A 24526-nucleotide genomic window follows, 5' to 3' on the forward strand; every position below is an offset into this window, starting at 1 on the left:
ACTCATCTTCTGTCTCTATACTCCCCTCTCCATCTCTCACAGCTTACTAACTGTATTACGCATGAAGAAGTTTATACCATGGACCTGGTCTTCTCCTGGATCTCACCTCTCCCTCTTTCTGACCGCAGTCTTATTTCTATCTCTATCAATCACTGACACCCTGATCATGAAACCCCTACTTACCACACTTATAGAAATATATCTAATATATAAAGCTGAGTGTATGTATATGTGTATGTATGTCCGCTAAAGGAATTCACACCGTCGCATTCACAATCACGAATTTTACACAGATGCCTCACGTGACCCAGGGAATGTCGTAGACCATGTTTTGACAGGAACATTTAACCCTGTGCTTTACAGTTACTCTCCAAAAATCCTGCCTCCATTAAAGTGAATGGAGCCTGGAACTACAGGTTGTTAATAGCAGCTGTGATTGGTTGCTATAGGAACAAAGGACATTGTTAGTATAAGAAGCTTATGTGTGAGGTAATATGACATCGTTTGGGAGACGGATAGAGATAGACAGAAAGAGACAGACAGGGATAGAGACAGAGAGATTGCGATAGACAGAGAGACAAACAGAGACAGACGGTGAAAGAGACAGACAGAGACAGATGGAGAAAAAGACAGACGGAGAAAGAGACAGACGGGGAAAGAGACAGACGGGGAAGAGACAGACGGGGAAAGAGACAAACCAGGAAAGAGACAGACTTGGAAAGAGACAGATGGGGAAAAAGACAGGCAGACAGGGACAGAGACAGGCAGACAGGGAAAGAGACAGGCAGGGAGACAGACAAAGATAGATGGGGAAAGAGACAGACCTTGATAGAGACAGTCGAGAAAAGAGACAGAGAAATACACAGACAAGGAAAGAGATAGACAGAGACAGTCAGGGAAAGAGACAGACAAAGAGATGGACAAAGACGGACAGGGATAGAGATGGGGAGACAGATGGGGAAAAAGACAAACCTGGAAAGAGACAGATGGGGAAAGAAACAGAGAGATAGAGACATACAAAGAAACAGACAGACAAAGACAGGCAGACAGGGAAAAAGACAGACCTTGAAAGACACAGACCTGGAAAGAGACAGACGGGGATAGATACAGACGGGGATAGATACAGACGGGGAAAGATACAGACGGGGAAAGATACAGACGGGGAAAGATACAGACGGGGAAAGATACAGACGGGGAAAGATACAGACGGGGAAAGATACAGACGGGGAAAGATACAGACGGGGAAAGATACAGACGGGGAAAGATACAGACAGGGAAAGATACAGACAGGGAAAGAGAGAGACACAGACACAGACATAGAGACAGACCTAGAGATAGAGACAGACAGACACAGGCACACAGATAGAGAGACAGACACAGAGATAGAGACAGACAGACAGACACAGGCACACAGATAGAGAGACAGACACAGAGATAGAGATACAGAGTCACGGAGATAGAGAGAGACAGACTGATACAAAGACAGACAGAGAGATAGAAACAGACAGACAGAGACATAGACACAGACAGACAAGGAAAGAGATCGACAGACCGCAACACACAGTCAGACTGGGAGAGAGACAAAGAAACAATTACTATCCCGGGCAACGCCCGAGTACTACAGCTAGTATGCTATAAATACCCAGCAATTAAGAAGCAATCTACAGTCAGAAGTGGCCCTAATCTTCTCCCGTTCATTCTGCGCTGATCAGGAGAAATGAATTAATGATCAGACTGCTGATCCTTATGTCAAGGGAGGAATTTTGGGTGAAGACTGCTAATGGTATCTTCATACAGGGAATCCAGAGATGGTGCCGTATTAGCTGTATATCAGTGCCGATATACCAATGTATCAGACAGTGAACACACAGACATGTTCTCTCCTTCAGCTAGCGTCATCCACTGAACTCGTGTATTCGATAGATCCAATGATACAGTATGCATGAATAACCTTGAAGCCAGAACACAGAATTTTGAGGAGTGTTCCACTCCTCAATTTCTCCCAGCATATTGTAAAACACATCTTTGTTCATCGTACATTCTTTCTGTGTGAACACTACTGATAAGACTTTAACTCATCATTATGAAACTTTCACTGTTTGTGCATCTGTTCACTTATCCTTGGTAACCCCTGATCATGGTTCATGACTATACAGCTTAGAATTATATTATGGGTCTATGCGATGGCTACATAGACAGATAATTATGCAACTACATCTATATTTTGATTATTTACATACACAGATATTCTTATTACGTTTGAACAAACAAGCTATAGCTTAGGCCACCTCCACACTTATAGTCCCCTATGGAAATTAGTAAAAGAAAAAAAAAGTTTTAAAAAATGGAAAAAAACATAAAAGTTAAAATCCCACCCCATTTGTCCCATTGAAAATTAAAGGGTTAAAAAATTCACATATTTCACGCATTCAGAAATTCCCAATCTATGAAAAAATAAAATAATTAATCTGATCGGTAAATGGTATAGGAGCAAAAAAATTCCAAACGCCAAAATTAGGTTTTTTGGTCAATGCAAATTTTGTTAAAAATGCAATAACAGGCAATCAAAAAGTAGCATCTGCGCATAAATGGTACCATTAAAAATGTCAGCTCAAGACGCAAAAAATAAGCCATCACTGAGCCCCTTATCCCCAAAAATAAGAAAGCTATATGTCGTGTAAAATGGCGCAAAAAGTGTGCCACTTTTTTTGACAAACGTCTGAATAAATTTTTTTAACCGTTTTGATAAAAGTAAACCTATACATGTGTGATATCTACGAACTCAAACCAACCTGAGGCATCACACCGCACATCAGTTTTACCATATAGTGAACACGGTGAATAAAATACCCCCCAAACAATCATGCAATCACACTTTGTGAGCAATATTTCCACACTTGGAATTTTTTTTCCATTTTCCAGTACACTATATGGTAAAACTTATGATTTAATTTAAAAGTACAAATCTTACCGCAAAAAAACAAGCCCTCATATGGCAAGAATGACAGAAAAATAAAAAAGTTACAGCTCTTGGCAGAAGGGGAGCAACCCCCCTCCCGAAAAACAGAAAATCGCCCAAGGGTGAAGGGGTTAAAGTCTATGGGGAAATAGGAGGAACATTAAAAGTAATTGGTAAAAATAAAGTGCTTGTCATCTAAGGTTCACATGATATAGCACAGCCAATCAGGTTGACTATCATTGCCAGTATAAAAGCAGAAGCAGGAAAAGCAGCAGTCATTTTGGTGTGAATCTGAATAGCAACAGAAGCTCAAACTTCACAGCATTCCCATAGAAATAGGAATCCTTCAACAGGGAGATAACTGCATCTTTTGATAAGCTATCTTGCTAACTTTGCTGATTTTTTAACATTTTATTTGCTGCAAATGGCAAGTACTGCAAAAACCACAGTTGTCCTGAAAAGCACACTCGGAGGTCTCCTACGACTGTGTTTACCTTCTTTCAAGCTTTTTTTTAATATTAAAAGCACAAAGTACAAAGAGTACAAAGAGCACAAATAATGGTCTTACCAGATATTAAAATAGCTGTGTATGCAGGATACGCTCACTGTTGTGAGGGTCACAATGACCAAGAAAGCATAAAAGACAATGGCGGCTGCCGCTGCCCCATGTGGAGGAATCTTCAGTGCTGGAGAGGAGAAGTAGGGGTTAATGCTGCACTGTCACCAAGAAGGAGGAAAAAATTGTTGATTTGGTAATAAAAATGTTTTATTTCATAGGTCAACACGTTTTGGGACTTAAGTCCCCTTGTTCAGGACCAAAAAGATTGTTGATTTTTCTTTTTTGGTCCTGAAGAAGGGGACTTGAGCCCTGAAATGTGTTGACCTATGAAATAAAACATTTTTATTATCAAATCAACAATTCTTTCCTCTTTCTTGGCGACGGCGTGGCATTAACGACCACTTCTCTCCAGCACTGAAATTTTTTTTTAAGGAAAACACAGTCTCTCAAGGAAACGTAACCTCACTAAATGGTACTATGGATAAACTGATGGCATCTATTCTTTAAAGTTCCTATTGCACTCACTATATAAAATGTTTATTCAGTGTTTTAAGGCTTTCTCTCTATCTTTATTGCTAAGCTGTGACGTCCTCTCACTGTCCAGATTGTCCAAAAAATGTCTGCTTCCTTCTCTGCTTTTATACAAATGTGGCGCCCCTGCGGCTTCAGTCACTACAGGGTACTGCACCTCACTTAACATGCAGTATTCCTCTCGGGTAAGCAGGGTGTTAATCATCGGTGTTTCAACATTTCACTTCACATATAGCTTAGGTGCCTTCTCACTGGGGATTGGACTAGGGTAGGTTGGGGGTGGCCATCACGAGGCATGGGACTTTCCCGGTTACTAGGACAACAACCTGGGGTGCGGGCACCACTTGGGATAGAAGTAGGAGCAACCACACACGCTCGACAGTCAATTGGGAATACAGCTCTGGCGACACGACACCACTTTCTTCTCTTCTTTCACGGGGCCTGAGGCTTGGAGCGGAAAGCTCAGCCCGGGTTCCTTACTCCTGAAGGGGCATCTCTTGGAAAGGACACTTTCAAATACCGGTGACTACCTCTAACTTTTCCGGGATTGGCTGGGGCCTATCACGGCGATGACCGGTACCTCCCAGGCAATCTAAAGACAGTGCGTAAAAGACCTGGACCCGCAGCAGCTGACTCAGCCTTTTCATTGCCGGTGCCGTCGCCCCCACTTTGGCGCCAACAATCATGACTCCCCTCATCATCCTCCTGTGGGGAGCAGGACCATACTTGCTGTGACACCATCTGCTTCGGAGGACAGCGACAACAGCGGCGGCTATTCCCTGGCCGCGTACCACAAGTGGCGTCATGAGACCATCACCCTCATCCACTACTACTCTCATCCTCATCATCCCATTCATCCCATCCGTGATCTCAGGGTCACGAAACCGGGCAGACTACCTGTGACATCCCCCGACCCTTCACCAACCCGGCGACTAGTATTCCCCCAGGCCCCCACAAATAATAGTTCCTCCTGATGGCTGTGTTACACCATATGATTTAATATTTGCAAGGCATACTAAGGAAGCCGGCAATGCCCCTCAGTCTGAGGTCATGTGTTCCTTATTTCGTAGATGCATTTTTAGAGTGATTCCTGCAAATTGAAAGATAGATTGTTTGAGTTCCTAAAATTTGACATGAATCTAATTTACATTAAATGTATTTATTCATCTCCAGAATAAAGTCCAAGTCCTTTATAATGTCATGCTTCTCTTTTCAATTTGCAATTAGTGGCTTTGGGGTATTTGCACTACGGATCAAATTTCTTAGCATGATTCAGCTAAGCTAAAAAATTAATGTTTGAAAATATTTTTTACTTTTAATAATTTCTAATTATTGATTCCTATACAGATGGAGGGCAAGAAGAATTGATTAAGGCAGTAGATCCCAAAAATATTGTCCCAGACACAAAAGTGGATACCATTATTACTCTCCAAGGTGAGCAATAATCAGATAACTTTTCTTATATATATCTTAATTTGTCACATGGAGGAAGCAAATGAAACAGTAATATATGAGCACATAAAATGTATTATTTCTCCCATGAAAATATTGGAATTACACGTGTTACCCATGCTTATTTCCTTTGTGTGTTTTGAAACAACACAAAAAAAAAACTGAAAAAAAGGCAAAGTTGACATAATTTCACATAACCGCCCCAAAATTGGCTGAACAAAATTGTTGGCACCTTTCCAAAATTGTGGGTAAACAACTGTGTTTAAAGCATGGGATGCTCGTTCAAAATCTCCTATGGTAAGCTACAGGTGTGGGCAATATGAAAATCACACTGAAACATAAGAAAAAGGGTAGATGTTGACTCAATTTTTGCATTGTGTGTCTTTGTGCATCACAATAAGCAAGGAGAACAGAAAGAGGAGAAAAGAACTGTCTGAGGAATTGAGAACCAAAATGAATGAAAAATATCAACAATTTCAAGATATCAAGTCCAACTCCAGAGACATTGATGTTTCTTTGTTCATGATGTGGAACATAATCAAGAAGTTTACAACCCATGTCACCGTAGGTAATCTCCGTGGAAGTCAACAACAGAGAAAAATTGATGAAAGATAACAACGTTGTACAGTCCTGATGGTGTATAAGCTGCCCCAATCAAGTGCCAAATAAATCCAAATTGCCCTGTGGGTTTAGGGGGCATCAGTGTCAGGGCAAAATATCCATCTATATCTGAATGAAATTAAACACCATGGAGAAGACCCAAGAGGACCCCACTGCTGACACAGAGAACTGATAAATCTAGACTGCAGTTTACCATAATGTACATAAGCCAAAATCCTTCTGAGAAATTGTCTTGTGGACAAATGAGACCATGCTAGAGATTTTTGGTAAAGCACAACATTCTACTATTTACTGAAAATGGAAGGAGGCCTACAAAGAAATGACCACAGGACCTACAGTCAAATATGTTGGAGGTTCAATTATGTTTTGGGGTTGTTTTGTTGCCTTTGGAACTTGGTGCCTTGACTATGAGCAAGGCATCAAGTAATAAGAAAATTAATAAGGATATTGGGTTGCCATGTAGTGTTTAGTACCACAAAGATGGGTTTGCATCCTATGTCATGGCTCTTCCAACAGGACAATGACCCCAAGCATACTTTTAAAAGCACCCATAAATGGATGGGGACAAACTGCTGGAGAGATCTGAAGTGGCCATCAGTAGTGTTACGAAGCCTGCTGCGGTTCCTGCTATGCCCAGGCGTCGGCCACCATTTTTGTCTGTGCCTCGGGTCGTCCACCTGGCTGATTATTCCTCCATGTCTAAGTGTGGAGAGGCAGCTAGTGTGCATGCGCGTGCCGATGTTCCCCAGCCAGAGCTTAAGTCCAGTGTTTTGCCTAGTGAGCATGCTCAGCCTGATAGCGTCAGAAATGAGACTAAGCCCTCAGTGCAGGCTACTGAGCATGCTCCCAAACCTAGTGCGAAAAGCCTCTTTGCACAGGTACTTGGACTGCGTTCTAAGTCCTGTGTTGTGCCTACTGAGCATGCTCAGCCTGATAATCTTTTTTCTGAGACAAAGTCTGTGGTTCAGGCTACTGAGCATGCAAAGGCATTTAGTGCATTGGAGGGTAAGTTCGGGACGGACTTCACTGGGCATGTCCATGAGGTGGCAGACCCTGATAGGCCAGAGGGCATATTTGGCATGTCTATAGTGCTGGATTCCGCCGTAATCCGTATGCTGCTCTGAATTCCGTCATGCTCTACTGAGCATGCCCAGCATGTTTGGCCCACCCATTGGGCTGTCCCAAACACAAACGGATCACGACGGATCCATCATAAAACATATGCATAATGGATGTAACGGACGTGACAGATCAGTTTTTCACAGGATTCCTGTGAACACATCTGTTGCATCAGTTAACATCTAAAAAATGACGGATCCGTTGTTGCATCGCAACGACGGACCTGAAGGAAGCAAAACAACGGAAGTGTGAACCTAGCCTAAGGATGAAGAGCAGGAGTGCTCAATCAGAAGGTATGATCCTATAATCTAAGAAAAAGACTGATGGCACTTCCTAACTTTCTAATGTGAACAGGTGCAGACTGAGCAGGAAACATAGTAACAAAAAAGAGATAGTGGTCTCTGTAGAGCTAAGATATGTGTAACAATGAATACATTTTTTTAACCCACAGAGGAGCATTATAGTATTCAGGGACCCAAGATTAAGAGGTCACCTTGACGTTGGCTGTTGGGCTCACATAACACTTGACATTTTTGTGTGCTAAGTATCTCAATTTCTGCATGTTTTCCATAGCAGTATTGCATGTTTATAGTCCTATATTCATTGTTACACATATCTTAGCAGTGCAGAGTGCAACTGTCTCATTTTTGTTATACCAGCCATCCTCTCTGCACCTAAAGGCCTCTTTACACGCTGTGATATTGTTACCGATATCGCTAGCGTGCGTACCCGCCCCCATCATTTGTGTATCACGCGCAAATCGCTGCCCGTGGCACACAAAATTGCTCAGACCCGTCACACTACTTACCTGCCTAGCGACGTCGCTGTGACCGCTGAACCGCCTCCTTTCTAAGGGGGAGGTTCAGTCGGCGTCACTAAGCGACAGCCCAATAGAAGCTGAGGGGCGAAGATGAGCGGGACGTAACATCCCGCCCACCTCCTTCCTCAGGTAGGGGGAGGTTCCTCGTTCCTGCGGTGTCACACATAGCGATGTGTGCTGCCGCAGCAACGACGAACTACATCGTACAAGCAGCAGCAACGGTAATTAAGAATAGGGGAGCATGTCAACGATTCAAGATTTTGAACGATTTTGCAACCTTTTTCGATGGCACGTAAGTGTCACACGCAACGACATCGCTAACGCGGCCGGATGTGCGTCACAAATTCCGTGACCCCAACGAGATCACTTGAGTGATGTCGTAGCATGTAAGGTGGCCTTTAGTTCGTTCCTGCATCCTTTACTCCACGGGTCAGCTGCCATAGTGTCAAAATATCCCTTTGTGTAACACCTGTTGGCTACTTTCAAGGACAAGCCTATCCTTACCCTCAGAGGCTCTAGTAAAGATGAGGCAGTCTTAGTAACGCCCCTTCAGGTTGAGCCAATGCTGTGGCACAACGTAACTTGTATTTGGTTCATATTATCCTTATCTACCTAATTCTTGTACTAATAGATATACTGTATATAACAAATATTTTCCATATTATTTGGACTATATGGTTGGTTGTTTTGTTGTTTTTTATATTTTTAATTGTGAACAAAATGAAGAAAAACCTCATGTAATTATTTTTTATATGCTTAATTTCATGACTATGTTATATTTCCATGGATTCCAGGAAGCCCAATTAGTGAAATGGTGGATAAATCCATTGATGGTATCAATCTCAACCACCTGATTCTTACCCCTTTTGGATGTGGAGAACAAAATATGATGTCAACGACCTGTCCGCTGATAGCCACACATTACTTGGATTTCAGCAACCAATGGGAAAGAGTAGGAGCACAGCGGAGGGAAGAGGCCATTGAGTTTATAAGTAGAGGTAAGATACCCAATATCCAAATACCCTTGTTTCTAAAAAAAAAGGTTAACAAAAATTATCAACTGGAAAAATTTCAGCAAAAAAAATTGTCCACAATTTGTCAAAGTGCCATTGGTTGATTCAACAATTCAAATCACAAGAGAGTTGCCTATGTAGCACACAGAAGTACAGGACATTGGGCATGGTTTGGATCCCATTGTTACTAGAGGTGGCCATGATCAATGCCCGGGGCAGCTAAAATATTGGATGGCACGCAGTATTGAATGTGCAGGCATGACTCCAGCAATTACTGACTATTCAGTAGTGACTATGGGAGAGCTCACAGTGAATTTAGAGAATCTATGTGGAGGCTCATTCTGTATTTAGAAGACTGGTGGAGCTCATATTGTAGGTAGGGGGATATGTAGAGGCTGACACTATATAAAGAGACTATAAGGAAGCTCACATTGCATATATAAAAGCTCTGTGGGGCTCACATTGTATATAGAGGGGCTATGTTTGGCTTACATCGCATATAGAGAGGCTATTTGAGGGCTCATACTGTATATAAGGGGCTTGTATTATGCTGGAAGGTCCATAGTTATTTGTCCCTTCCCAGCCAAAAAATAGTAGCGTACAGTCACCCCATAATTGACTGATCCAATACATGCGTCAATTGTGGTGCACTGCCCCAGCTATTTCTGATTGCCCTAGTGCATTCGCAGTCAAGGTGATATTTTTGGGGGTTGATGTCAGCTGTGGCTTGTCAGCTGACATCAAGCCCGGAGGTTAGTAATGGAAAGGCATCTATGAGACACCCCCATTACTAACCCAGTAAGTTTAAAGTGAAAAAACAAACACATAGAAAAAATAGTTTATTTGAATAAAGAATCCCCCACACTATCCCTGATTCATCAAGTTACTGTATTATTTTTTAAAAATCCACATAGCTCTGAAGTAATCTATGGTGTTCCAGTCCCATGATGCCCCCTGAAATGGTACTCCGACCTATGGAGCCTCATTCAGAGAATCAAGCCCCATAAATAACTTCTGGTCAGCCCCAGTCATGGCATTTCTCATGCTATGTGAAATCAGCAACTCAGTGAACGAGGCTCCATAGATTGGAGTACTCATTCGCAGGACATAGTAGGACCAGAACCCATGAGTTACATCCATGATTTTCTTAAAAATAAATAAATTGGTAAAAGAGGGATAGTGTGGGGTAGTCCTTATTCAAATAAACTATTTTTTTCTGTGTATATTTTATATTTTTTCACTTTACACTTACTAGGTTAGTAATGGGAGTGACTGATAGATGTTTCTCCATTACTAACTCCTGGGCTTGATGCCATCTGACACTTCACATATGACATCAAGCCCAAAAATAATATCCCAATTGCCATCACACCAGTGCAATTGGGAACTATTGCCGCAACTAATAGATGTTCCAATTCTGGTTTGGCTCTGCACTGCTATTTTTAGGCTGGGAAGGGCCAAATAATCATGGGCTTTTCCAGCCTGATAATACCAGCCCACAGCGGTCTGCATTACCTTGGTGGGTTTTTATTAATTTATCAATTTGTAATATGGCCAATGGTAAAATCCTGGAGGGTAGATATTTTTCACTAAGGTTATTAGATTCAGTGATGTGAAAGACACAATGCGAGCTCCATCATGACAAGGGTCATGATTTTTGTGAACAAAAAAGAGATAGGTTGGATGGCTGTTCACATATCTCCATGCAAAAGTGTGGTACCACAGGTAAAGTGAAGGACTCACTCTGGATCTGTCCAGTGTTCTGTGTATGGAGTTAGCAGACCTCCAAAGCTGTACTTTTGTAGCAAAGAGTGGAACTCTATACCTGAGCGGGCGAACCCCACATCTATATGTAATATTCATGTGCTTTTTATGATTATGCTAGAAATGCTGTTTTGCTGTGCTTTGTTTGGCTAGTTTACGGAGTTGAATAAACCAGCTGAATTTTTAAACGGAAAGCATTCCCTTGTCTACCTCATTGAGTAGCTGAGTGAGCCGATCTAGCACAGTTGGTGGTAGAAGTGCAGGCAAGATTCCTGGGGAACATGTGTGACTGCTGCGGACAAACTGAATGTCCCGGGCAGGGCTGCCATCAGGGCATTACTGTCCTTACTGGTCTATGGGGCCCTGTGAAGAGGGGCCCAGCCCAGGGTACTTAATTTGCTTTATTAATTCCCAGGCTGGGCCCTAGACACAGCTGCAGCCTGAAGAAAATATGGCTGGAGTAGAGGTGGCCGGATGTGTTGCTTTGGCCACTTTAACTTAGTGTGCACTACACATGGCTAATTTGCAAGCAACGTTCTTCAGGTGCACCACATGCAAATTAGCCATGTGGTGGCAGTAAGGCAGATCAGCAATCTCATCCCACTGCAGCAAGCAACTCAGAGCCGTACAGGTAGTGAGAATGCAGCAGCCAGCGGAGAATGGTAAGCGCTCTAAGAGGAGTTGAAAACATGGATGGGATGATTGCTGAGGCGCAAAATAGTGGTGGTGTGGCCTGCTGACCCCAGTCCCTGCTTCCGCTGGATGTGCATCTAAGGGCACACATCCAGCTGAAATACATTGCACTGCATGACGTGGGAGCCGGGGAGGGTGAGTAAAAAATGTTGTTTGCTTGTTTTTGAGTTATAGAAAGTACAGAGACATATTTACCAGGATGGGGACATAAATTCCAAGAGGGGCCCAGGAGGGGGACATATGTACCAGGAAGGTGACATATATACAAGGAGTGGGACATATATAACAGTAAGGGGACATATATACTAGGAGGGGCCCAGGAGGGTGACAATATACCAGAAGGGTGCATATATACATGGACGGGCCCAAGATTGGGACATATATACCAGGAGGAGGGCATATAATCCAGGGTGGGGACATACATTCCTGAATGGGCCCAGGAGGGGTGTATATATAGCACGATGGGCCAAGATGGGGACATGTATACCAGGAGGAGGACATATATACCAGGAGGGGCCCAGGATTGGGACATGTATACCAGTATGTAGACAAATACCAGGAAAGGAACAGGTATATCAAAAGGGGGACATTCCTACCAGAAGTGTCCCAAGATGGGGACATATATATGAGGAGGGGGACATGTATATTTATATACCGTATACTTTAAACCTGACTTTTATGCTTTGTAAGCCATGTTTATATATAAATAGCTGGATGTGTACATTTTTACTTATGCAGCTTTTTTTCCTCTAATGTTACAATTCATGTTTTTTGCATAGTTTTTATTAGCACCCCTCCCTTTATATTTATTACTCTGTGGTGCCCACTATTGTTTTCTTTACAAAGTGTCTCGAAAAGCAGTGTGCGTGGGGACATTACACAGAGGGGCAGTATGTGGGGTGTTATTATACATAGGGGCGGTGTGTGAGAGGATATTATACAGAGGTGCAATGTGTGTGGAAAGATATTATACAAAGGGGTATTGTGTATGGGGGGATATTATACAGAGGGGCAGTGTGGGGGAATAATAACAAAGAGGCAGTTTGAGGGGGTACAATATACAAAGAGGCAGTGTGTGAGGGGATTTTATACTAGGGGGCTGTGTGGGGGATAATGTAAAGAGGGACATAGAGAGGGACAATGTAGGTGATATTATAGAGAGGGCAGTGTGTGGGTGGATATTATACAGAGGGGAGGTGTGTGTGGGGATATTATACAGAGGGGCATTGTGTATGGGGGTTATACAGAGGGGCAGTGTGGGAGGATAATATACAAAAAACCAGTGGCGGGGTAAATTATACAGACAGCAGTGTGTGGGGGAATTGTACACAGAGGGACAGTATGTGGGGGGATATTTTAAAGAGGGGCAGTGTGTGTGGGAGGATATTATACAGCAGGGCAGTGTATGAGGGGATATAATACAGAGGAACAGTGTGTGAAGGGATATCATACAGAGGAGCAGTGTGTGGGGGAATTTTATACAGAGCAGCAGTGTGTGGGGGGGATATTTTACAGAGGGGCAACATGTGGGGGATATTATACACAAAGGATGCGTGTGGGTGAAATTATAAAGAGGGACAGTGTGTGGGGGATATTATAGAGAGGGGCAGTGTGTGAGGGGACATTATACAGCGGGCCAGTGTGTGGGGAATACTATACTTGGGCATTGTGGGAGAAATATTATGGAGAGGGGTGGTGTAGGGGGTCTATTATTATTATTTTTCTGTGGGAAATACTTCATTTTCCAGGACAATTTCAAGGGTGGTAACACTTTCGGCCATGACTATGTATCTATTTGTGTGTGTATATATATATATATATATATATATATATATATATATATATATATATATATATATACAGTCAGGGCCAGAAATATTTGGACAGTGACACAAGTTTTGTTATTTTAGCTGTTTACAAAAACATGTTCAGAAATACAATTATATATATAATATGGGCTGAAAGTGCACACTCCCAGCTGCAATATGAGAGTTTTCACATCCAAATCGGAGAAAGGGTTTAGGAATCATAGCTCTGTAATGCATAGCCTCCTCTTTTTCAAGGGACCAAAAGTAATTGGACAAGGGACTCTAAGGGCTGCAATTAACTCTGAAGGCGTCTCCCTCGTTAACCTGTAATCAATGAAGTAGTTAAAAGGTCTGGGGTTGATTACAGGTGTGTGGTTTTGCATTTGGAAGCTGTTGCTGTGACCAGACAACATGCGGTCTAAGGAACTCTCAATTGAGGTGAAGCAGAACATCCTGAGGCTGAAAAAAAAGAAAAAATCCATCAGAGAGATAGCAGACATGCTTGGAGTAGCAAAATCAACAGTCGGGTACATTCTGAGAAAAAAGGAATTGACTGGTGAGCTTGGGAACTCAAAAAGGCCTGGGCGTCCACGGATGACAACAGTGGTGGATGATCACCGCATACTTTCTTTGGTGAAGAAGAACCCGTTCACAACATCAACTGAAGTCCAGAACACTCTCAGTGAAGTAGGTGTATCTGTCTCTAAGTCAACAGCAAAGAGAAGACTCCATGAAAGTAAATACAAAGGGTTCACATCTAGATGCAAACCATTCATCAATTCCAAAAATAGACAGGCCAGAGTTAAATTTGCTGAAAAACACCTCATGAAGCCAGCTCAGTTCTGGAAAAGTATTCTATGGACAGACGAGACCAAGATCAACCTGTACCAGAATGATGGGAAGAAAAAAGTTGGGAGAAGAAAGGGAATGGCACATGATCCAAGGCACACCACATCCTCTGTAAAACATGGTGGAGGCAACATGATGGCATGGGCATGCATGGCTTTCAATGGCACTGGGTCACTTGTGTTTATTGATGACATAACAGCAGGCAAGAGTAGCCGGATGAATTCTGAAGTGTACCGGGATATACTTTCAGCCCAGATTCAGCCAAATGCCGCAAAGTTGATCGGACGGCGCTTCATAGTACAGATGGACAATGACCCCAAGCATACAGCCAAAGCTACCCAGGAGTTCATGAGTGCAAAAAAGTGGAACATTCTGCAATGGCCAAGTCAATCACCAGATCTTAACCAAAAAAGTGGAACATTCTGCAATGGCCAAGTCAATCACCAGATCTTAACCCAATTGAGCATGCATTTCACTTGCTCAAATCCAGACTTAAGACGGAAAGACCCACAAACAAGCAAGACCTGAAGGCTGCGGCTGTAAAGGCCTGGCAAAGCATTAAGAAGAAGGAAACCCAGCGTTTGGTGATGTCCATGGGTTCCAGACTTAAGGCAGTGATTGCCTCCAAAGGATTCGCAACAAAATATTGAAAATAAAAATATTTTGGTTGGGTTTGGTTTATTTGTCCAATTACTTTTGACCTCCTAAAATGTGGAGTGTTTGTAAAGAAATGTGACAATTCCTACAATTTCTATCAGATATTTTTGTTCAAACCTTCAAATTAAACGTTACAATCTGCACTTGAATTCTGTTGTAGAGGTTTCATTTCAAATCCAATGTGGTGGCATGCAGAGCCCAACTCGCCAAAATTGTGTCACTGTCCAAATATTTCTGGACCTAACTGTATATATATATACATACACACACACAGAGGTGCATATATTTATGTGTATATAGAGTCATTACACACAGAGGGAGCTATTCCTATATATTATATAGAGTCATTACACACAAAGGGATCTATTCCTATATATTATATAGAGTCATTACACACAGAGGGATCTATTTCACGTTTTTATTTCTGTTAATGTTGATGATTATGGCTTACAACCAATGAAAACCCAAAAGTCATTATCTCAGAAAATTGGATTATTATATAAGACCAACTGAAAAAATGATTTTAATCTCACAAATGTTGGCCTATATAAAAGTATGTACAGGAAATGCCTCAATACTTGGTCGTGGCTCCTTTTGCATGAATTACTGCATCAATGCGGCATGGAGGTGATCAGCCTGTGGCACTGCTGAGGTGTTATGGAAGCCCAGGTTGCTTTGATAGCCGCCTTCAGCTCGTCTGCATTGTTAGCTCTGGTGTCTCTCATAGATTCTCTATGGGGTTTAGGTCAGGCGAGTTTGCTGGCCAATCAAACACAGTGATACTGTGGTTAGTAAACCATGTAGTGGTACTTTTGGCAGTGTGGACAGGGGCCAGGTCCTGCTGGGAAATGAGATTTCCATCTCCAACAAAAGCTTGTCAGCAGAGGGAAGCATGAAGTGCTGTAAAATGTCCTGGTAGACGGCTGCGCTGACTTTGGTCTTGATAAAACACAGTGGAGCTACAGCAGCAGATGACATGGCTCCCCAAACCATCACTGATTATGGAGACTTCACACTAGACCTCAGCAGCTTGGATTGTGGCCTCCACTCTTCCTCCAGACTCTGGGACCGCGATTTCCAAATGAAATGCAAAATTTACTTTCATCTGAAAACAACACCTTGGACCACTGAGAACAGTCCAGATCTTTTTCTCCTTGGCCTAGGTAAGACGCTTCTGGCTTTGTCTATTGGTCATGAGTGGCTTGACACAAGAGATGTGACACTTGTAGTCCATGTCCTGGATACCTCTGTGTGCGGTGGCTCTTGAAGCACTGACTCCAGCAGCGTCCACTCCTTGTGAATCTCACCCAAAATTTTGAATGGCCCTTTCTTAACAATCCTATCAAGGCTGCGGTTATCCCGGTTGCTTGTGCACCGTTTTCTACCACACTTTTTCCTTCCACTCAACTCTCCATTAACATGCTTGGATACAGCACTCCGTGAACAAACGGATTCTTTAGCAATGACCTTTTGTGGCTTACCCTCCTTGTGGAGTGTGTCAGTTACTGTCTTCTGGACATCTGGCAAGTCACCAGTCTTCCCTATGATTGTGTAGCCTACTGACCCAGACTAAGGGACCATTTTAAATGCTTAGGGAGCCTTCGCAGGTGTTCTGTGGTAATTATTCTAATTTTGTGAGATAATGACTTTTAGGTTTCCATTGGCTGTAAACCATAATCATCAACATTAACAGAAATAAACACTTGAAATAGATAACTATGTTTGTAATGCCTATATAATATACTGTATGCGTTTCCTTTTTTGTAGTGAATTACTGAAAAAAATTACCTCTTTGATCATTTTTTCACTCTTTGTTTAATTGCAGTCATTTGATAAATTCAAAAAAGTTCATTATTTTTCTCATTAATGTACACTCTGCACCCCATCCCCCATCTTGAAAGAAAAAAAACAGAAATGTAGAAATTTTTGCAAATTTTTTAAAACAGAAAAAACTGAAATATCACATGGCACCCATTTGAGCTAGTACAGGCATGACTCTTCTTGGTGATGCAACAAGTTTTTTACACCTAGGTTTAGGGATCCTCGGCCATTCTTCCTTGCAGATCCTCTCCAGTTCTGTCAGGTTGGATGGTGAACGTTGGTGGACAGCAATTTTCAGGATGCTCCAGAGATGCTTAATTGGGTTTAGGTCAGGGTCTGGTTGGGCCAGTCAAGAATGGTCACAGAGTTGTTATGAAGCCACTCCTTTTTTATTTTAGCTGTGTGCTAAGGGTTATTGTCTTGTTGGAAGGTGACATTTCGGCCAAGTCTGAGGTCCAGAGAACTCTGGAAGAGGTTTTCTTCCAGGATTTCTCTTTACTTGGCCGCATTCATCTTTCTTTCAATTGCAATCAGTAATCCTGTCCCTGCAGCTGAAAAACACCCCCATAGCAGGATGCTGCCACCACCATGTTTCACTGTGGGGATTGTATTGGGCAGGTGATGAGCAGTGCCTGGTTTTCTCCACACATACCGCTTAGAATTATTATTATTAGAATTATCACCAAAAAGTTCTATCTTCAGAGAATCCAGAGAAATCTTATTTCTCATAGTCTGGGAGTCCTTCATGTGTTTTTTTGCAAACTCTATGTGGTCTTTCATATGTCTTGCACTGAGGAAAGGCTTCCGTCGGGCCACTCTGCCATAAAGGCCCGACTGCGGTGATAGTTGATTTTGTGGAACTTTCTCCCATTCCAATACTGCATCTCTGCAGCTCAGCCACAGTGATCTTGGGGTTCCTCATTACCTCTCACCAAGGCTCTTCTCTCGCGATTGCTCAGTTTGGCTGGACGGCCAGGTCTAGGAAGAGTTCTGGTGGTCTCAAACTTCTTCCATTTCAGGATTATGAAGGCCACTGTGCTCTTAAGCTGGTGTCACACACAGCGACAACGACAACGACGTCGCTGCTACGTCACTATTTTCTGTGACGTTGCAGCGACGTCCCGTCGCTGTCGCTGTGTGTGACATCCAGCAACGACCTGGCCCCTGCTGTGAGGTCGCAGGTCGTTGCTGAATGTCCAGCTTCATTTTTTGGTCGTCACTCTCCCGCTGTGACACACACATCGCTGTGTGTGACAGCGAGAGAGCGACGAAATGAAGCGAGCAGGAGCCGGCGTCTGGCAGCTGCGAAGCTGTAACCAGCGTAAACATCGGGTAACCAAGGGAAGCCCTTTCCCTGGTTACCCGATATTTACCTTCGTTACCAGCCTCCGCCCTTGCTGCCAGCGCCGGCTCCTGCTCTGTGCACATGTGGCTGCAGTATGCATCGGGTAATTAACCCGATGTGTACTGTAGCAAGGAGAGCAGGAAGCCAGCGCTAAGCAGTGCGCGCGGCTCCCTGCTCTCTGCAGTGTGACATGTAGCTGCAGCACACATCGGGTAATTAACCCGATGTGTACTGTACCTAGGAGAGCAAGGAGCCAGCACTAAGCGCGGCTCCCTGCTCTCTGAACATGTAGCACAGCAACGTTATGATCGCTGCTTCTGCTGTGTTTGACAGCTAAGCAGCGATCATAACAGCGACTTACAAGGTCGCTGTTACGTCACAGAAAATGGTGACGTAACAGCGACGTCGTTGTCGCTGTCGCTTAGTGTGACCCCAGCTTTAGTATCCTTGTGTACTGCAGAAATTCTTTTGTAACCTTGGCCAGATCTGTGCCTTGCCACAATTCTGCATTGAGCTCCTTGGGCAATTCCTTTGACATCATGATTCTCATTTGGTGTGACATGTAGTGTGAGCTGTGAGGTCTTTTATAGACAGGTGTGCGCCTTTCCAAATCACGTCCTATCAGTTTAAGTAAACACAGCTGGACTCCAATGAAGGAGTAGAACCATCGCAAGGAGGATCACAAGGAAATGGACAGCATGTGACTTACATATGAGTGTCTGAGCAAAGGGTTTGAATACTTATGAGCATGTGATATTTCCGTTTTTCTTTTTTTAATACATTTGCAAAAATTTCTACATTTCTGTTTTTTTTCCTGACAAGATGGGGGATGGGGCGCAGAGTGCACATTAATGAGAAAAAAATGAACTTTTTTTAATTTACCAAATGGCTGCAATGAAACAAAGAGTGAAAAATTTATAAAGGGGTCTGAATACTTTCCGTACACACTTTGTGTGTGTGTGTGTGTGTATACATATATATATACAGTATATATACACAGAAACAATATTCTTCAGCCAGCAGATGGTGTTGGATGGGAACTGTTAATGTGTGATTGGTGAGGATGTAGTGCAGAAGTGGAGTTTTTCCAAGAGTGGTGAAGGGACTGTGGAGGGTTTGAGGGGTGTAAGCGGATTTGGGGTGGAGTCTGGATGTAATCTCAAGAGGGCCCAAAAATGTTGACAGTGTGGAACCTGGCAATTCTTGGGGGCATCCCTGGTCCTGGGTGAAGACTGCCATAACTATAGAAGTGTGATTGGCAAAATCGAGATGCTGATAAAGTAGCTGCTGCAGGCTAATCTCCATCAGCTGAAACAGCAGCAGTGACAACAGCAGCTACAGATGCAGCAGCACAGCACAAGTGGCAGATGAAACTCAGGGTGACCGCCCCACCTCTAAGTCCAGGTGATGACTCCCACATCTGGAAGGATAAAAGATAACACCCAACTGATGATGTGGACGCTATTTTGTCTGGGTTTAAAAGGGTCGCATACTGGGAAAGGCTATCACTGGACCAGTAGGCAGAGGTGCTGTACCATATCTGTCTGGATAGCCAAAAAAGGCTTATTATAACCTGGCTTTGCAGGACACAAAGGAATACATCAAATTAAAAACAGACATATTGAAGCACTTAGGGGTAATTTTTCAGTTATAACGGATCCACCTCTGGGCATAGTACACTAACAAACTCCCCTGTTATGGTCAGGAGACCACAAAAGATCTTGCAAAAATCCCATAAAAAATGGTTGAAGATAATACACAAGAGTAGCTGGAAACTTAGCTGGCTGCAATCCACTGACTACACAAACACAACTAGAAGTAGCGGTGCAGCGTTCCTAACAAACCTAGATGCCTCATCACCTCAAAATGGAATGAGGAATCCTGACTTGCCTCAGAGCAGCCCCAAAGGAAAGTCAAAGCCCCCAACATATAATGATGGTGATGTAAGTAAAAACAACACACAGATGGTAAATATAGAGTTAAGCAAAGTGATGCCCTGCTAGCTAGATACAAAAGTATAGGATAGATTGCTGGTTGCAGCCAGTGAAAACCCTGAAAAATACAAACACCTGATAACCAAAAATTCCCATAAAGACCACACAATCTTTCCTCCCACTATATCAGGAACTCTTGTGCTTAACTACAAAAAACACATGAGATACAAAAATACAAAACTCCTGATCAAACAGGGAGTAAAAACGCCCTTTCTTTCTGGGAATAATTTGTCCTCCAAAAATAATGCAGGAAGTGCACTTATTCACTTGCAAGAAACAGAAAGGGAATATTCTCAAATACTGATTTAGAAAAAGACATGGATTAAGCAGAAACGCCCTTCAGTACAAATTCAGCCTTTAACCAAGCCCAGACTAAGAGAACAAAATACTTATCAGGCATAGCTGCAGACTCAGAATAACATGGAAACAAAACCGATGCAAAAGAACGAAAAACCGCTGTAGAAATCAATCCTGGAGAATCCAAAAAGGCGCAAAAAAAACAAAAGGGAAAGGCAAAAGCCTAAAGGCTGGGGGACAAAATTCAGGACATCTTCACATGAAGCAGAAACAATTATCACCATTAGACAAAGGTTAGACAGAGACTGCCTTCCTATATCCCCCCCGGCTGGACTCCATAGGCTTACTGAAACAAGAATAATCTCCAACATCTGTCTGAGCGACAGATGCAGAATCAGACTCACTTTCAGCATTAGCCACCAGAGGGAGCCCAGAAACACTCTCGGAACAGCACCCTCTCTGATGATATTCACAACACTCCCCCTTCTCCTAAATGTTCAATGTGTTACATCTTGTCCAGAAGTGGTTGCAGCCAGAGTCCTCTACCCCAGCCCTGATGGTCGAGTGCTTTGTTATGGACAGATTTATCCATTTTGCTCTGAGGCCATTACAAATCTTTGGAATGAGTATAACCTGGTTGGCCTAGTGGAAAGGTACCAGGTGGTCGAGAAGTTCATAGAGAAGCCAGAGGTCATTGCATTGCCGTACTGAGGTTTCCAAAGGGTCTTAAACCTAGAAAAAAGGGTAGTAGAGCCACAAGTGGGGGTGTACAAGGTCACCTAGGTTGGCTGAGGTTTTGCTAAGGACATAATTTGCTGGAGGTTTTGCGATCCAGGGCACATAGCCATCCGTTGTCCCCTGACTATGGAGCATATGAACTGCAGCCTAGGGTGTCTCTGTGGATATTACGCCTATCTGTACCGCCCCAGGGCTATAGGATACTCGGTCCCGGGCAGTATATTCACTGGGGAAGTGTCACGGGTGTGATGGCCAATTTCCGGATCCTTGACCCTGGGGGTCGCTTTAAAAAGGGGTATATTTACAGGGGAATAAAGAGAAAGTTTTTGTCTTGACGAAACTTGCGGGTTGCGGCTATTTAGTGGAGCCACCGCTGCAGTTCTCCCTACTGGGGCTGGTGTTGGTGGCAGCCTGGATGTTGGGCCCTCCGCAAGTAGGGCCAGGCCCCAGGCCAGGCGTGGAAAGAAGGTAGGCCACACAAGGGATTGCAGTGTAACTGGTTTCTTTACTCACAGCGTTGTTGGCTGGCAACCTGGTGAATGCTGGTCCAACTCCTCACCACTGGTCCCCGTAGACCCAGTGTTGTTGTAGTAACCTGGTGGTTGTCTTTCCCTGCACCTGTTTCTAGTTGGTGGGTCCCCGTGGCTTGGAGCGTCTGGGGGTCCCCTCCTGGTTGTCTTTCAGTCTGAGTCCGTATGGTAGGTAGCTTGAACCCTGTGGGGTCGGTTCCTCTGGTCCTGTTCCCCGGTTCTCCCGTTGTTACTGTGTCCCGAACTTTTTGGTCGATAAGGTCCTGCATGGTCCCCTCACCATACAGATTTTATCAGGTCTGCCTGGAGCGTCTGCCTGACCTAGGGCTCTGTACCCCGTCGGTGCTATGTTTCCGGGAGTACTCCACCGGCAACCACACGCCTAGGCTCTCAGGTCACCGTTACACTCTGTTGTCAGTATGGATACGTCCATCTCCTCTTACTTCCACTCACGCTGTCACTGACTGACTGTCTATCTGACCCCTCCCACCTAGTTGTCGTCTAGTGGACTGGATCAGCTCCACCCCTGGGTGGCCATCCATTGGGTCCAACCCTAGCCTGTCACCAGTCTTTGGGAATGGGAAAAACAGGGAGTAAATTGAATGTTTTGCTGTTACCGGCACTGGTCTTCTGGGTCCCTGGAGGTAGGCCCTGCATCCTAGATAGGATGCAGTTCCCTGTAGCTCCTGATGGCTTCAGGGGCGCTACATATCCAGCCTGCAGTGCGGATGGTCAACCCAGTGAGGGTCCATAGCCATGTCCAGTGACTATATTGGCATATCAGTGACAGGACTCTTGGACTCCAGAAGCTTGATGATCCCTGGAAAGTTATGGGTGTCCACTGTATCCACAGGGATGCCCTGGACTATCCTGTCATCAGAGTGACCATAAAAGCAAACTGTAGCACTGAGTCCCTTGCGTTCAGGGAGTTCAAGGATCTGCTACACACAGTGATAATAGGGAGATCTTTTTCTTTTTGTGTCGCAAGGTATATTCTGTCTCTTCCTTGTAGCAATGAATCCAACCGCTCTAATTATCAGTCCCTTAGATAACTGTATGGTTTACTCACTCTACGGCTTCCACAGATAGTTCAACTCAGCCCAACGATGACTTGTAGGAAGACAAGGAGAAACGCTGTAGTTTTCTTCTAGAATCTTGTATTAAGTACAAAGTAAAGGCAGGTGAAAAGGAATAATCTGTACAGGGTTGCAGACATGTCTCTTCAGCAATGGTTTCTCTAGACTAAACTGAAGGAGAAGGGAGGAGCATTCTATACAGAAGCCAACTAAGGGAGGTACATAGGGACAAACTTCATACAGTCTAATCTACCTAGTAACAATAAAGGAATTTCTTGATAGGAGGAAAAATATGCAATGCAAGAATTACATACAACAGGTTGTTCCCATCCATGGGACACAACACTCCCCGTCTGAAATCATATGATTTCACAAGTCCTTCTACGATGTAAGGAGTAGATCCTGTCCCTCGATGTCACGAAACCTGTAACGAGATAAGAGAAACACAAAAAATGCAATGTAATGCACTGAATTCAAGTCCATGCTTTGTTGATGACGCATTGTCCTTGTGTAAAAAATGAAAAAGTAGAAAAATGTTAAACATAAATTCAAGTTCAACAAACCCATCTTCAGATTGGGGAAGCCGCAAACATGCCAACTCTTCCTCCAACCCAATAATCCAACGGTAAAGTTTTAATCCAAAGGAAAAGTTCAAGGTTCAATTGGACACGGACAGTTGTGTCTCCGTACAGCAGGGGTAAGGAAAGGTACGCTCCCCGCCGTGGCAGTGTCCAACGACAAAGTTAGTTCATGTAACGTCCTCCTTTGGTAAAAGTAGCACGAGTTCGGTGACTGGACGAATCACACACATGTGCCAGCCGTGGCACGTTGAAGACTTGTAGTCGGTGAAACAGTGAGCGATGTGAATAAGACGAGCTACGGCTCGTACCGCAGATGACCAACTTGTGAAGCGCTCAAAGCGATGAGGTCTCAACTTCTGTTTTGATGTCACTGAAGTGTAGCAAGCGGAGACGATTGGTCTAATTTCCTTGTCGGATTCTGGTTCCACCAGCTCGTACATGTTGCCGACGTAGTTATCGCTGGTCTCCTCGTATAAGATACTTGGAGGTGTCAGCCACATGTTGTCGCCGAGTTTGGACGCAGCAGTGAGTCTCGTTCCTTGGTCGGCTGGGTTTTGTTCGGTGGGAATGTGGTGCCACTGTTCGGCATGATCTCTGTTGAGGATATTTTGCGTAATCTCGACAAAGCATTTCTCCATCTCTGGTTGTCTTTCCAAAGTGCGTTTTAGAGAGGAGGACCTTGCGGTTGCTTGCTGGGAGTTGTTTGGCAACCTTGGCCTTGGAGACCGAAAGGGTAATGGGGCTACCCAACTGTTAGAGTCATTTTGAGAGAACTCCTTATCCATAATCTTTATGAATTCTTTGTCTTCTCTCATCGGAGCCATTTTGTTGTCTTCGTTTGTAGACTCGAACGATGTTGACCCGAAGTCGTCATCCCAGAGATGAAATGCGTCCGCGCAGTCGGGAGGCTGCTGTCGCCACCTGGTGTCACTCAGCCTCTCTTTCACCCCGTAGTGATGCGGACATGGTTGAAAGTGAGTGCCGCGACCGTTTGGGAGGATGTGCGTCTTGTAGGAGGAGATCGCGTCGGGACTCTTCATTTTGCCTACGCAGACGTTTCCTATGATCACCCAGCCTAAGTCATAGCGCTGAGCGAATGGCGCATCGTGTGGCCCGTTGATGTGTTGACGTACTTTGTGTAGCCGGAGGATGTCCCTTCCAATCAGAATCAGGATTTTTGCACTACGATCAAGAGGTGGGATCTTGCTGGCGATAGTTCTCAGGTGAGGGTGGTGAAGAGCTGCCTCTGGTGTTGGAATCTCTTCCCGGTTAGCCGGTATCTGGTTGCACTCGACGAGT

The 24526-nt window shown here is 43.9% G+C and overlaps 1 protein-coding gene across 1 annotated transcript in view; it reads left to right on the forward strand.

Annotated features, from left to right (window-relative positions):
* Positions 1-24526, forward strand: part of LOC142302794 (complement C3-like) — a 421200-nt gene that overhangs the window by 213533 nt on the left and 183141 nt on the right. The window contains exons 22-23 of the mRNA XM_075343903.1: positions 5397-5483; positions 8856-9059. Coding sequence (XP_075200018.1) covers positions 5397-5483; positions 8856-9059 — 291 coding nt within the window. The remainder of the gene's footprint in view (positions 1-5396; positions 5484-8855; positions 9060-24526) is intronic.

Source organism: Anomaloglossus baeobatrachus, chromosome 4 (genome assembly GCF_048569485.1).
Source record: "Anomaloglossus baeobatrachus isolate aAnoBae1 chromosome 4, aAnoBae1.hap1, whole genome shotgun sequence".
Lineage (NCBI taxonomy): Eukaryota > Metazoa > Chordata > Amphibia > Anura > Aromobatidae > Anomaloglossus > Anomaloglossus baeobatrachus.